The 13,168-nt window shown below is 44.5% G+C and overlaps 1 protein-coding gene across 8 annotated transcripts in view; it reads right to left on the bottom strand.

Annotated features, from left to right (window-relative positions):
• The window catches only part of svilb (supervillin b), a 38,746-nt gene extending 32,625 nt beyond the window's left edge, over window positions 1-6,121 (bottom strand). For all 8 annotated transcript variants that reach the window (XM_068734743.1, XM_068734745.1, XM_068734746.1 and 5 more), the window contains exons 1-6: window positions 6,061-6,121; window positions 4,072-4,135; window positions 3,018-3,109; window positions 2,866-2,923; window positions 2,604-2,752; window positions 1,560-2,391 (exon numbers count right to left, since the gene is read on the bottom strand). In XM_068734743.1, the coding sequence (XP_068590844.1) occupies window positions 1,560-2,391; window positions 2,604-2,752; window positions 2,866-2,923; window positions 3,018-3,109; window positions 4,072-4,135; window positions 6,061-6,121 (1,256 nt within the window). The remainder of the gene's footprint in view (window positions 1-1,559; window positions 2,392-2,603; window positions 2,753-2,865; window positions 2,924-3,017; window positions 3,110-4,071; window positions 4,136-6,060) is intronic.
• Window positions 6,122-13,168: the final 7,047 nt, after the last annotated feature.

Genomic DNA, 13,168 nt, shown 5'->3' with positions numbered 1-13,168 from the left:
TTAATGGAACGAGTTAGCTGCATGTCCACCCAGAACGTGTTTTTAAAAAGCTGGCTTATTATCTTTTTACTTTACTCTTTTTAAGGTGTTTCCAGAAGTATTATTCCTCCAGAATTCAGAATATCTAAGACTTTAAAGAAAGTGTCATTGTGCCATTATAGAATGCATTAACAGCCAACAGCCAGCTTAAACACATGCACCCGGTGGACGACAGGGCTTTGTAAGGTCTTTTTTTTTACTGACGGCGTCCTGAGCAGACAGTACCTTGGAGGCCAGCTGAAGACTGTCTGAGTGTCACTCTCTGAGTGTGTGTTGAGAAACCAGTCGCTCTGTGACACGGCGGCCAGGCTAAAAGGTGACGTGGTGACAGTGTTAAACCCGGAGGGAAGATTCTGATCAGAGCAAAGTGAGCAGCACCGACCATCTGAACTGTGATCATGGTTATTTATGTTTAAGATGTTGAGCAGTCTGATTATTGATTAGAGGATCAGTTTATATTGATCAAAGGTTTTGTTTTATTATGTCACTTGTCTCTGCTTCAATGTCATCGTGTCAATTTTTTTTCTCAATGACTTCACGAGACAAATATAATGATTCTCATCCCTTTTTGTGGTATCGTATTAAAGTTTTTAATAGAAAGTGACATAAGCTCCTTGCTAATGAACCACGCTGCTGGTAAATCGGGGTTACCTCTCGGGGCAAGCAGGGAAATTATATCCCCTCCAAAAACCCAGCCTGCAATATACCCTGCTGCCCTGCAACCTTTCCCTGATGAGCTCCCCAGAGCACCTTTCCACGTGAAACTAGAGCAGCACATGACAGAGCTGGACCCACAGTCTAGAAAGATCCTAAACCTGGAGCAGTGGCAAACGCAGCAGGCTAGTTAGCTCAGCAGCCAGCCCAAACTGCACCAACTCGTGAATATCTCGAGTATTAAGTATAGCAAAAAGTAATTTTGTCCCAAACTTTGCGAGGATCAAATAACATTCCAATAAAATTTTTTTTAAAAAGTATCGCATGCTCTTTTTGGAAGTGATTAGCAGCCAGTGGATGAGTGCGACTACTGTCAGGAAAACAGGTTCATGTGGTTTAAACTCTCTACATATAGTCTTTAAATACACTGTAGACACAACATCAGACTTCTAATGGTCAGATCACTTCATGGGTAGCATTACAGAACCACCCAGACAGGGATTTAATGGCTTGTGATCATGATTTGGCCATTTTAGTATTTAAAAAAGAGCTAAAGAGTTTCTGCATGGAATAAAATATAAACAAAAAACAATTATAATGGGGGGCATAGACATAAAATGTGCACGTTCCTAATACTTGTGTCATGTTAGACTTTAAAGGAGCTAAATACAAAATTGGGAGCATTTCTGTTGACTCAACGGCTCTCAACATGGCGAAGGCTGAGCCGGCAGGCATGCAAACTAAACCAAGTATACGATCAGATCTTGAGTAGGAGTTGTCCAATATATCAGACACGTGTGTTTGAGTTTGTTAGGTGGTTTTTCATGTATTTTGTGAACGTTCTAACCCGTTTGTTATAAACTCACCCCTGTCTGTTGAGGATGCTCTGGGCCTGCTGCTCTATGAACAAATCCCCAGGTGAGATGCCGTAGCGAGTGGAGGGCAGGGAGGCCCGGCGGGCGGTGCGAGGGGAGCTAGGCACCGCTGCGATGCTGTAATCCCTGGTGGAGGCGGGGCTTGGCTCCTGGTGGGCGGCGTCCTGGTGGTGCTGCTGCTGCTGCTGTTGAGACTGAGGTGGATGCAGCTCCTGGGTTCTGGATCTAGAAGCGCCTGGGCGCCCCTGAGCCGCACCGCGCCGGTGGTTCTCCATGTTCATCGCTCTTTCCCGCTCCGAAAACCTTCTGGGCCTTTCTTGTGTGGGGGGAGGGGCTTGGTTTGAGTGGGCGGGGCTGGAGGTGGAAACAGGGGCAGGATCTGGGTGAGTCCTCATGTAAACCTTGCCGACTCCAGCGCGATATGGCACCCTGGGCTCCCGTCCTTGCTCCTCAGCTTCCCGTCTGTCTCCCTCTCTCCTGGAAGCCGTTTGTCGGTCAGAAGTGTCTGTGTCACGCCGAGAGCGGTAGCGTGGCGTGTAATCGATGTCCGCCTCCTGATCCAGGAGGATGCCGTAACGCTCCGACAGCTGGCGGCGGCGCTCGGCTTTGTAGCGGGCGATGCGTTCGGCCTTGGAACTGAGGCTGGTGGGGTTTGTGGGGCCAGAAGTGGGTGTGGAGGGGGTGGGTAACGCTACAGGGTCAACATACACCAACAATGGCTCCTGGCGGCCGCTGCCAACGCCACCTTTGACCTGAGGGGATCTGTCCAGAGACGACAGCTGCTTCTGGGGTGCCTCCAACTCCTCTCGACTGTAGCGCCTCACTGCGGTAAATAGAGGAAACAATTACATTCCAGCAACCTTGTTCAGATGCATTCTGCGGTCCATGTACCTTCCATCCCACGTGACACAAATGTGGCATCATTCTAACAAGACACATCACATATGTTCATATCAATTAGCAAATTCACATCTTGCAAAATGCAAAAATATGGCAGCATGATTTGTTTCTGGCAGTGCATAGGGTCATGCTTACCCATCACACAAGGCTCACAGGGATCTGAGGCGCGGGTGTACCGCGGAGGATCCTCCTCCAGCATCCTGTTGGCTACCAAACCACCGGGCACCAGCGCAGGGGGAACATCACTTTCCATCCCCTCCAGGCGCCGGGCTATCCTCTCCTTCCTGTCGAGAGGCAGGAGGCAGAGGTTAAAGGGCAGCAGCTGCTCAGTTGAGTTAGTTTTTATGAAAATATTCAGTTTATGTGAAAAAAAAAAAAAAGTGAACCCTGAAGATACCTGTTCATTCCCAAATCCTTTGTGACGGCTCCCTCAAAGTGTTTCTTCAACTCTGAAACTGAATATTAGAACAAAAAAATGAAAATTTTTGTTTAAAAAAACCCTACAAGATCTCTTCTGAGTTGTTGTGTTTGCTTAGAACCAATGCCCACCCTTGGGAAGGACAGCCAGGAGTTTGGCATCTGTATCTGAAACACTCTTGACCAAGGTGGTCTTGTCACCCAGGGAGAAGTCACTCTGAAAACTGAACGAGAGGACAGAGTCACAAACCTGCAATCAAGATGAAACACATTGTATTCTGAATTCTTAATGGAAGAAAATATATATTTAATTGAATCTATCCTCCTCAAAAATAAACGGTAATTATAGGAGGATAAGTCGATAAACTATCATTTTTCTCCAACAGTAAATTGTGCCTAGTTGTCTATTTCTGCCTCCGTGTCTTAAAGAGGTGATGGCAGGTAAAACTCAGCTGATCAACAGGATCCAGCTTAAGAACGAGGTCAGCGAGTCCTGACTCTCCTCCAATTAGAGACAGACAATCGAGGTCTTCTCTTAACGTCGTTACGGATCACACCGACCAGGAGAAATAAACTCACCTTTCTTTTCTTTACGAAACAAACTATTTCATGTATTTTTTGTATTATTTTTTATATTCTTCAGTTAGTGTCAATTTTATACCCAGATTTATTTATTTATGTATTTATTTTTTTTATTTTTTTTAAAGGACCAAATAAGTTCAAATTGCTTGTGACACTCAGGGTTTATGTTCAAATAAATACAAATGTTCTTGTGTATCTGAAGAACCGGAGGAAACACTTTGAACTAATGCAAAAGGAGCTTGGGTGCAAAGTGCTCCTGAAGGAGGTATTATGGCCTTAATGCCATGTGAACAAAAAAGTGTCTTTAGGATAAGCTGTTCCAGGCATCCCCAGCTTTTAATGCTTACTGAGCATGATAAGCTAAAGCGCTCTACTGCAGTAAAGCCTGTATCCTAACCCCCATTGTGATGACAAAGCAGAAATTAAACGTAAATGCTCTTAGAAAAAATGCAACATGTTATTTTTAGTTTGCATTTATTTGAACTTAACTCTCTTTGTGCTGCTGTGACACCTGACTTCCCCCTCTTTGGATCAATAAAGGCGTATCGTATCGTATCGTATCTTTCTGTAGGTGACTGTGGTGATTTTGAACAAAAAAACTCACCTTAAGGCCTCTGTTGGCAATGAGGCTGAGCTGCAAAGCTTGGTCCGAGCTTTAGGTCCGAACTCTGAAAAGAGAAACAGGACTCTGTTCAAACTTCTACACTCCACCTTTCAATGTTCTGTAGCTCTGTGCTGACACTGGGAGTATCAGAACATGTTTTCCTGGTCAAAATGAACTGCACATTTCTGGCATTTGGAAGTATAATAAAAAAAAAAAAAATGCTAACTTTATGCACTACTTGTCCATATGACACAATGGATTACAGCACAGCCGGCTGAAAGACGGCTGAAAAATGCTTATTTCAGTTTAATCAAGACCTGTAGTGAATTTGTGTCCAGCAGGAAATTGGAAGGGTCTGTGTTCGCTTCAGGCCTCAGACGCCTCGGTACCAAGTAGGCCGTTTAATTGTGCACAATAAATTTAATAAGTCTTAAATTACCACCAATACTTGTTTTAAATGTCTATCTTCCTTTATTGTAAAGCCTTTTGTGCTGCATTTCTTGTATGAAGTGTATTATTATTAATATTATCATTATTATTATTATTATTATTATTATTATTATTATTAGGTTACTGTAGAAGGGAAGTGTTCAGACTTCCTGACGCAGCGGACTCCAGCTAAAAAATGTAGAATGGTCCAGAACATTGTAGCATAAACATCATAATTCTACTGTTTGCCTTTGCAAATTGTCATTTTAACTTACATTATTCATTCTAAATGCTGATGAAAGTGACAATAAACGGTTTAGATGCGACTGAAATGTTCTTGAAGAGAAGCAGCGATGTCCCGGTAATTGCTTTTCTTTGAAGTTTTGAGTCACAAAAGGCTGCTCAGAAAGTTCACTCCCAGTTCCCAGCTGATAGTCGACCCTCTCCCTCTTGTGTCACAGCAACAGCAGCCTGTTGTAAAGTTGTATCCCAGTATAGGAGCCGGATCACGTTACTGCTCCAGACGCCTCCAGAACACCTATGGCCTATTTTGGCCTCAAAAGACTGTGCGGCGAAACGGCAGAGAACGTTTGTGTGGTGGTACAATCCTAATGATCACTTAGACGTCAGGTTCAAGGGCTTCTCAGTGTGCTGTGTAGTGACCTGGGGGTAAATTCAAGGACTCAAAGGTGACGTGTTTTGGTGGAAGTGATGACACAAGTCAGGATTAGACGCAAGCGCGGCCAGAAGTCTGGGTTGGAGGTCTTGTAACATTATTTTGTGATATTTTTGAAGCCTTTGGGAACCTTGTGTAACTGTATCTGCCTGTTTATCTGTCTGGAAAGCCCCTTGTACAGAAGCCAGTCTGGCTTTTCCCTGGAAACGCCTGCAGGTTGTCAACAAAACAAGCAGCACAAGGCTCAAGGTTGACGGTGCCAGAGAGCAGCTTAGGCTGCTGACGGTCCAAAAGTGAGCGCGGCGAGGAGAAGGCTTTTCTATAAATATTCAGAGGAGCGAAATAGACTTCCTGTGTGACTTGGGCCTTTCGCTTGCACACAATCTGTTCCGAGGCAACGATGGAGCGCATGTACAAGGTAGAACGTCAGAGAGGAGGAAACAAGAGAAAGCACATGAAAGCACACACCTGTTGAATACACTAAATGTAGTGGTCAAAATGATCTTTCACTCCTCAGCCACACATCCCATTCATTGGTTCAAAGCAGCCTGATGCTAACATTCATACCCAAAGCAATAGATTATCCCGAAATCCCTAAAAGTATTGGATGAGCAACTCTTACACGCGTCACGAATCCTCGTTTCATTGGGTCCAACCAAGCCAACAGAAGCAAAACAAGGAGTCCACCATGAAGCCGCGCCGAGCCGAATCCCCCTGCCTACTGTCACCAGTGACAGCCACCGGCTCTGTCATCTATCTCAGTAAGGAGCTCAGTTGCATTAGCAAAGCCCCCCCAAAGCAGTCTATGGATTTAAGGGTATTCAAGTGGGTTTAGCAAGTCCTCCTATAGCCGGACCAAGCCTCCCCTTTTCAAAAGGCCTTACCTTGGCCACACGGCTGCTCATGGTTCACATGGTAACTAGAGATCCATGGGTTTCGAAACATGTTTGGGGAGGAGAGAAGAAGGAGGCCGCGAGACTCCCCCTCCGGTCGCAGCGGTGGTGGACAGCGGTGGAGGCGAGGGCTGCAACCGGCAAGCGGACAGGCAGGGATGGAGGTGGTGACACAACACGACCGCACAGACACACACACACACACACACACACACACACACACACACAGATACAGATACAGCCACGGACAAGCACACGGCCACAGCAGAGTGACTGCCCCGGCTACACAGCAAGCACAGACTGGCTGTCATACGTGATTTGTATGTGTGTGTGTGTGTGTGTGTGTGTGTGTGTGTGTGTACACATGCGAGAGAGAGAGAGAGAGAGAGAGAGAGAGAGAGAGAGAGAGAGAGAGAGAGAGAGAGAGAGAGAGAGAGAGAGAGAGAGAGCGCAGCAGGGTGCTAAAGCAGCTCACAGCCCTAATCAGATTACAGGCAGAAATTAGCCTTGATGATAAAAACTCTGGAACAGGATTGGAGGAGGGTGCCAGCAGGGCCGCAGGGGGTGGTGTTGGGTCCAGGGCTACTGGTCAGACGGTATCCTCAACGCACGCACACATCGCACTTCCAAAAACCAAAGCTGGAAATTGCATGAATATGACCATCGTTACGTCGTCTGCTGGTTAAAACTGTTTTTAAATGCAGTTGGAGTCCACCAGGTCATAAAATCCAGAGTGCCACTGGGAGTACGACTCATTATGGTTGAATGGTTTTTACTGACAGCCTTGTCTTGGTGCCAGTTCAGCCAGTAAGAAAGGCTTTATTAAGCTGTTCATAATTGTAATCCTTTCTCATTCAACATCTACTAGCGAGGATTTTTGTTGTTAAGAAATCTGATAAAAATGACTACAACTTATTGATTGGAGGTGTACTATATTTCATTTTCTGCCCCTCGTCGTCATGCGTCTCATAGTTACTGTCTTACGAGTGTCCAACAGTCACATGACCAGTCATCACATCATAGACTGAGTCCTCAAAGCGCTCCTCCAAATGCTCGCTGAGAGGAAAAGGGAGATTGAGTGTCTTCCTGACATTTAATGTTCGTCTTTTTAGCCAAAGTAAAAGTATATCACAGGGACTGCCAAATCCAAATCTGTGCGCTCACATCCCCACTGAACTCAAACAACAGTGGTTGAGAATAAATAAAAACTCACTAATATCTAGAAATGCTATGAGGTCGTTTGCCATTTACTTTACTTTTTTCTCCCAGTACAACACATATGCACATGTATGGCATGCAGGTGCCTTTGGGCTGAAAATCATTATTTTGTTGCATATCCAACAAAAAGCAAATGTAACCCAAAGTCGGCCTCCTATTAACTCAGGATCAAAGCTACCTTGATGGCTAATCAAAAGTCAAATCAAAGTATGATAGAGAATATATTAGTATATTAGAGAATAATACAATACGTGGTCTTAAGTGTCGCTGCAACATTTGTTAACGAAAGGAACAAAACACAAGTGTGCGCCACACACAGACGTAGGCAAAACATCCACAGCTCTTTCACTGTTGTCACACACTTTTTCTGGTCTAACTCCTCGTCTGTCTGCTGCTTTTTCCTCACCCTTTCACACACAACCCCCCCCCCCCCCCCCCCCCCACACCTTCCCCAGTCTGCCTCCGCTCCCCGTTGACGCCCCTAATAAGGCAACATGTGTTGTGAGTGGCTGCCTCGGGGAGAGGTCACCCTGTCGGCCGGTCGCTGTTTACCAGGAGGACCGTCTCCCCCGCCTGCTCGCCGCTCTGCCTTGTTTTCTTCCTCCTTCTCCCTTTCATTCCTCAGATTTGTCATCCTTGCCGTCCATCTTCGCCCAATCCTGCAGCGCCACCTTCGCCCCAACTCCCTCTTCTTCCTCATCTCCTTTTCCCTCCTCTCTTTTTTTTTTTTTTGCTCTCCGTGTCACTGTTGCTCCGTCACTCGCTCTCCGTCTCGACCGCTTGCGTGCATTTTTTTACGATTTCAAAACAGGTCACGCGTCTTTCATGAAGCTTTTCTTAGAAGTAAACCACACTGGCATAAGACATAACACTTACAGCCTTCCAAGTAACCACACAGAGGTGGACTACGGGTGGGTGGGTCGATGACAACATGGGAACTTGTGTCAGACCTCATGACCAGGACACAGACCTTCATCACTACCTAAATCAACAGAAATTTGTTGACAAATTAGCTCATTCATTTTGGGGTTGGATGTTTTAAGAAAGCCATTTAAAGGAACAGCGTGTAGCATTTAGGGGGATCTATTGGCAGAAATGGTATAACATATTAATAAGTATTTTGTTTTTTGTGTGTATAATCACCGGAAAATAAGAATCATTGTGTTTTTTGTTCACTTAGAATAAGCCGCCTGTATCTAAATAGAGAGCTGGAGGCCATGTTCTACAGTAGCCCAGAACGGACAAACCAATCACTGGCTCTCGATCGGGGCCATTCGCGTTTTCTTTTCTTCACGTCGGTCATTGTAGTTCTCCTGCAGGCTTGTTGCAGGGGAGAAGGTTCAGTTGTAATCTGCAACCTCACCGCTAGAGGGCGCCAAATCCCACACAGTGCACCTTTAAAAGTCTTGTATCTCACTTGCATAATCTGCAACTTTCTCTGTTGTTTTGTACTTTTTTTTTTTAACATTTTGATGGACATTTAATAAGCTCCTGTTGCTTAACTGTAAATGTCTGAATGTAAAGAATATTGAGGCATTCCATCCTCATGGGAAAGAGAGAATATAACAATGTTAATAAAAGCCACATTGGGAGAATATAGGATCACTATTTTTGAATAAAAAAAATACTAAATTTTGTTCTATCAATACATAAATAAATCATATGACTAAATTACCATTTTCACAATTATGACTCAGTCACAACTGTCGGCTTTATCCCTCTGTCAAATGACGATTGTGCGTTCATCGGCTACAAAGACACCTGCACCAATAAGTCTTGGTCCGTGGCGTCACAGAGAAATAAAAATGTGAAACTCGGCTCAACGGTTTCATCTTACAACACTGAATGTACAAACCAGTCAATAAAACTCAACACCCAGGACATCACGTAAACACCACGAGGTGTGTGACTCAACATCAAAGCACCTCTCTGCTAATCAAACTTTAAGCTCTGAAGCCCAGCAGCACACCGGTCATACATTGTGGACCTTTTTCCTTATGGAAACCACATGACCCTTTTGTTTCAGTCGGTCTTTAAGCGGCCTGAGCTCCGCTGAGCTTTACGTGCTTTATGGGATCGACATCACGACCGACTGGAGTTGAGCACAGACTTCTCTTTCAACGGGACAAAACTTCTAAATCACAAAAAGGTATTCCTAAAGGATGGATTCCCATTGGCCCTGGGCATTTTCCTGCAACTGTTGCACACACACGTTGAGCCAACTCATGCAGTATAAATGTGATGTACAATATTCAGATTATGTCAGTTGTAGTAACAGTTTGAGACTTAAGTGTCTGACTCGACTGAAGAAACTTTGGCATTTTTTAAAATCTATGCTTTCAGAAAAGAAACAGTTAAGACAGGCTGCAAAGACAGGCTGTATTGGGCCTTTACCTCAGCTCCACACAACCTGGCACGTTTGATTATAAAGTTGGCGGTCGCAATCCATTTTCCTTTCAACCTGCTTTTTTTCAACAGTGCTCATCTACCTTATAAGTCAACCTCAGAGGAGGATCGCTGCTCATTTATGAATGTACTGCTGTGCGATATGGAGAAAAGCAAATATCGCGCTACTTTCTACCCAATGCCTCGATAACGATGTCGCGACGATATTGTATCGTTTTGACCACTGATGCTTTCACAAAATGAGTAATGTGGATATATTTACTGGGTAAAGACAAATGATAGGACAGCTAGAACAGCCTGGTAAGTTTAGAAAATGACACCAATTTACTGTGATGCAGCCTTTGAAACCAGGAAAAGACTTGTGCAATATTACGATATCCAAAATCTAAGACGATATCTAGTCTCATATCACGATACTCATACAATATCAATCTATTACCTCTGCTCTATTTAAATGTGTGCTTTTAAAACGGTTTGTTCTTAAAGGAGTGTGTCTGTATTTGAAATCAGGTATATCAGGACATTTCTTTGCCTGTTCAGCCAGACTGGATCACAGCTGCTCATATGAACTACTCACTTCTTGCAGAGTTTTTAACGATAAATAAAACGCATGTCTCTCTGTACATCCCGGAGGACTTATCCAAGGCAACTGCTACCACACACCTGGTGTTTAGAATAGCAATGTGGTTTTTGTTTTATTAAGAATGTGATCATTAATTCATCAACTTCTGTGCACTTTGGTCGGCAGCAGAGCTAGTCTGCCTTTATTAGGAGAGACTTGTCTCCTCACCGGTTTAAGTCGGCTTGTACAAACCAATGATGTACACTGATTCACAGACACCCATCCGCTGATATAAACACATGCATACGCATGCAGAGGAAGTATATGATCCAAAGTCTCTCTCACACACACAATAACATGGGTCAAGTGAGAGCCCGAGGCAGCAGAGGAGGAACCTTCATCCTTCCTCCTCCCTTAAACATTTACTCTTTAGATCCAGATCCGCGTTCCTCTCGGCTGCCTTGCATCAACTCTGCCTGACACTCGGCACAGAAATCTGCCCGCTCTGCTCTTATATGGATATCGATGAGCACGGAGCCCGGTGCTGCTGATGAGAGACACTTAAGAAGTTCTGCAACTCTCAGACGGAGCAGGAGAGAGGGAGGGAGAAGGAGCAGAGACAGAGTGGGAGAGAGTGCAGGAGGAGGGAGAGGAAGAGTTCATGCCAGAAATGGTTACTTGAGGATTTGGATGTCTTTTCTGCTTCTGTTGAAGTCATACTTCCTCCCCGTACAGCCTTCTAAACGTGTATGAAATGACTGAACCACGTAGTACCCAACCATTGTTTGTATTATAAGATATTAAGAACTTTATTTGACTCATTGTTTTTGTGTTTCTTGTTATATTCTGAGATTAGGGGCGTTTGGATTGCCTCTGAACGGCTCTCAACATGGCGACGGATGAGCCGGCTAACGGTGCTAACAGTACGAACGACAGCAAACATGCTGACTGAGCTAACACAGTTTACCTGAAGGGGGAACCAGGCAGGTAGGGCTCAATTCTGCTGTCTGACGGGACGGCGTTATCAGCTGTGAACCGCCTTATGAGAGCAGTGCAGAGCTAACCAGTGGTTCACGCGCACGTGCTGAAACATCCACTAAAAGCACTCTCGGCTTGCCCGGCTGGTAACATTATAGTTCAGCTTAGTCCAATACTTATTTATTCATAATCTAGCCAAATATGATGGTTAAACTGTGTAATTCACCCGCGGTTCACGTGATTACCTGGTCATTTTGCTACATCCAAAATGCTGATTTAAAACCTTTTGGACCCTAGACCAATTTTTAGGCCCTCACCTCGAAAATAGGTAGTTTGGTAGTAAAATAACCCTAACACTTGTGAGATGTGTTGATATGTGTAAATATCAGTATATATGTTACTGGTTAAGAGTAGATTAAGATGTAAGCACAAATTGAAAATTCAAATTTTCGAATAGAAAAAAAAGCAATTTCAGGATATTTCTTTATTAGAAATCATGTAGGTCCAAGCTTTCCAGCTCTCCCAGATCATAGAACTATATGTTGAGGGTCTCTAAACAGATTTTTACTTTGATAAAGTGAAGCTTTATCTAGTACATCTTGATCTAGTACGGAGGAGGTCAAACGAGGTCAACCAAAATGTAATTTTGTTCCAGCTGTTTCATTGTAATTTTATAGACTATATAATTATATATTTCACTTCTTTTATCACTAATAATGTTCAATCTATCCATATGCAGCAGTTTGGCATCACTTTGAGAGCCTGGATCCTCTCTGAGACTGTTAATGTTTGTCATCCATGGGATTTTATCGTCTGAATTCCAGTTTTTTTATACTCCAAAGCCTTTCAGACCGTGAGAAGGGCCGATTTCACCCAATGCACGTTCCATAGACGCGTCACAGCCTGCTCTGTTGAAACAACCTAACGTGACTTTGAATGACAGAAGTCAGAATGACAGAATGACAAATCCGATTTGCTGAGACGTATAACCCCGCCTCTTCCGCTAGCAGGCACACGAGGCACACGACGGCAGCGCCGGCTTTGAATCCAGGCAGAGACGGATGAGCTGCGCAGATAGATACTAAAGTAAGGAGCTGGTTTATGATGTGATCGATTATGCGGATTATGATGATGGCTTTGTTTTGTAAGTAAAACTGCGAGGCTGTGTCGTAGCGGAATGTAACAAAAATGGCGTTCTGCCGTCTAGTCGCTAGCGATCTCCGGAGCTAACGGGTGTTAGCATTGAATTCATTTTTCAAAACGTTATTGGCATAAATGTGGCGAGTGGGACTGCCTAGGTGGCGCTATATCGGTTGTGTTACTTGGTATTATACGTAGCTTTGTCATATGTTGTGTTTGGAGTGTGTACAAACAGCTGAGATGACTTTGTAGCGCAGGAGCTGCAGTTTGAGCAGGTATGCGGCATCATTATATTCGTTACTGATGAGTGCACGTTATGAGTGGATTCATTTTTTTGGATGCATGCTCCGCCCCCGCCGGCGGGGGCGCTCGGGTCCAAGAGGTTTTAAGGCACTTTTGTTGTCGGATATAAGACATTTTACAGCTATTCTTCTCAAGGCTTCACAAAACAAACCGGTGCGCAGGTGCGTTAGAAGACTCGCGCGAGAGTAGATTTCACCGGTTAACCCCAGTTATCTATTACACGTAAGCCAAAGCAGCAGTCACACTTTGAGACAGAGGCCAGCATGTTAAGCAGGCCAGCAGTGGACCCGTGGACAGCTCCCTGACATGCTAAGTGCTGACGGTAACAGCACACAGCGGGGTGCTGAGTGCAAGCTGCAAGTCAACTGGAGCATGAGACCACACTCAGCAGGTCACGCACCTGTTGAACACAAATACGAGTCGTGTTCTCCTTTTTAATTAAGGCGCAGGAGGATGATGAAAGGAGATGTCGATTGAATTGAATCTCTTGCC

This window comes from Cebidichthys violaceus, unplaced genomic scaffold (genome assembly GCF_023349555.1).
Source record: "Cebidichthys violaceus isolate CVI_PGR_0920_01 unplaced genomic scaffold, fCebVio1.0.p SCAF_67, whole genome shotgun sequence".
Lineage (NCBI taxonomy): Eukaryota > Metazoa > Chordata > Actinopteri > Perciformes > Stichaeidae > Cebidichthys > Cebidichthys violaceus.
This window is presented reverse-complemented; position numbering and strand designations above follow the sequence as displayed.